The sequence below is a fragment of the Perkinsus marinus genome, assembly GCF_000006405.1.
Source record: "Perkinsus marinus ATCC 50983 genomic scaffold scf_1104296977064, whole genome shotgun sequence".
Classification (NCBI taxonomy): Eukaryota; Perkinsozoa; order Perkinsida; family Perkinsidae; genus Perkinsus; species Perkinsus marinus.
The window spans coordinates 53,099-54,970 of NW_003200286.1; the positions used below are offsets into that span (position 1 = coordinate 53,099).

The window sequence follows — 1,872 nt, forward strand, 5'->3', positions numbered from 1 at the left end:
GAAGGAATTGGAGTCGAGACTTAACGCGGGGGAAGGGGAGGCGGCCGGACGATCGACTGGACTTACTGAAGAGGAATTCGATAGAGCATCGAAGATTATTGGTGATGATGATGTGATGGAGGTGTGGTATCGAATAGATTATCTTTTAGGTGTTGCATCTGTTCGATACTTTGACCTTCGCCAAAACAGAACTACCAATTACATATTCAATTTCGATAAGATGCTCGACCCGAAGGGCAACACTGCGGTCTTCCTACTTTACGCCTACGCCAGAATTTGCAGTATCCTCAGGAAGGCGAACTTTGATTATCAGTAAAAACACATAACAACTTCATTTTCGACATCTCCTCCGATAATCATCAGTTCGGGTCTCGACTACTCATCTGAAGAAGTCGTCATCACAGAGGAGAAGGAGCGGTCCTTGGCTTTGGAGATCCTCCGCTTCGCTGAAGTGATGCAGTCTGTTCTCTCAGACCTTCAATGTCATCGACTTTGTGAGTATATGTGGGACCTCACCAACAGGTAATCATCATACCACACCTTCGTCTAATCATCCACCATCAATATCCCCCTTCAGGTTTACTGCCTTCTATACCGAGTGTAAGGTCGTTGGATCAGACCAAGAGCGTTCCCGACTTTTACTCTGTGAGGCCACCAGACGTGTTTTAGCCCAGTGTTTCGACATCCTCGATATCACACCTCTCGAGAGGATCTAATCCTTTGTACAGTCCTCTACAACCACTGTCGTGATAACGTTACACTTCTTTCTGTTCCCATCTCCGGTTTTTGAGTTCACATGTATAATTGCTACACCTCATGAGTTACCGTGACCAGGAAACCGTTGAGAAAAGCAAGCAATTAGTGTTGCGATAGTCCTCGAGGCGAAACAGTAAACAATTGGCATCAGAAAGCTTGTGATGATAGTATTGTCCTCGTGGTGTCTAATAATGAACATCATAGTACTCTCAAGTCGATTACCTCCTGCTCGCCGCAGTATGTGCGTAAACAACACTTCTGACACACTTAACGCGTATCCAACTAAACCTCCAAGCACATGATTTTTTTCTTCATCACGAATTTGAAGGCCAAGACCAAAACACGCGTCGTTTTGGTAAAACGGACAGTCACTATACAGCGAACGCGTGCTGGTTTGCAGCGTCTACCACCACGTCTGTCGTATACCGTGGTCAATGCCGTTTCGATCAACCCATACATCCAACACCAAGCACAAGGCCGTCTTCTGCATATCTGATGTTCGCGTGACATCTTAGTTGTATTATGAACTTCGACATCAATGGTGTTAAGTCATTTGATATGCGTTGACCAATGGCAGCGCCATCAGTGTGAATGCCTCCAAGTCCAACTCACCATAGATAAGCCTGCGCCTGTTCCGAGTGTGGCAATTCAACACTTTGATCGTGAGCTTAGTGTGTTACAGCAAAACACATAAAAGCTGCCCTCAAAGTCGCCACTTTAAAACGCAAGATTCGATGGTCAAACGTGTGTGTGGAATATGAATAGCCTACCTCTGATCGATAGAGTCATGCTGATGAGGTAGAGTTTGATTCATAGGGAGGAAGGGCTTCTGTGCCGACACCGGCAGGCCCACTCGACAAGCCAACTGAAATCAGACGCCAATTAACGCATGAACGTGTCCTGCTGATCTTCCTCATCGGCGAACGATTTTCTAGCTTCTGAACTATCTACTCATTCCCCTATCAATTTTGTAGAGATAAAAAATCGCTCGATATGATGACAGGATCAGTATGGATGTAAAGCACTTATCCGCTTAGTAAAGGCCGATGTGTTCTATCACTACTGCCAAGTACGGCCATTAGTAAAATAATCAGAAAATAGTCGCTGCTTCCCCGC

The 1,872-nt window shown here is 45.5% G+C and overlaps 1 protein-coding gene across 1 annotated transcript; it reads left to right on the forward strand.

Annotated features, from left to right (window-relative positions):
- Positions 1–716, forward strand: Pmar_PMAR024668 (arginyl-tRNA synthetase, putative; the record flags this gene model as incomplete). The annotated part of the gene is made up of 4 exons (XM_002764466.1): positions 1–101; positions 150–312; positions 364–522; positions 578–716. Coding segments are annotated over 4 exons (562 nt in total), but the record flags the coding sequence as incomplete, so codon positions are not given.
- Between the last annotated feature and the right edge of the window lie 1,156 nt (positions 717–1,872).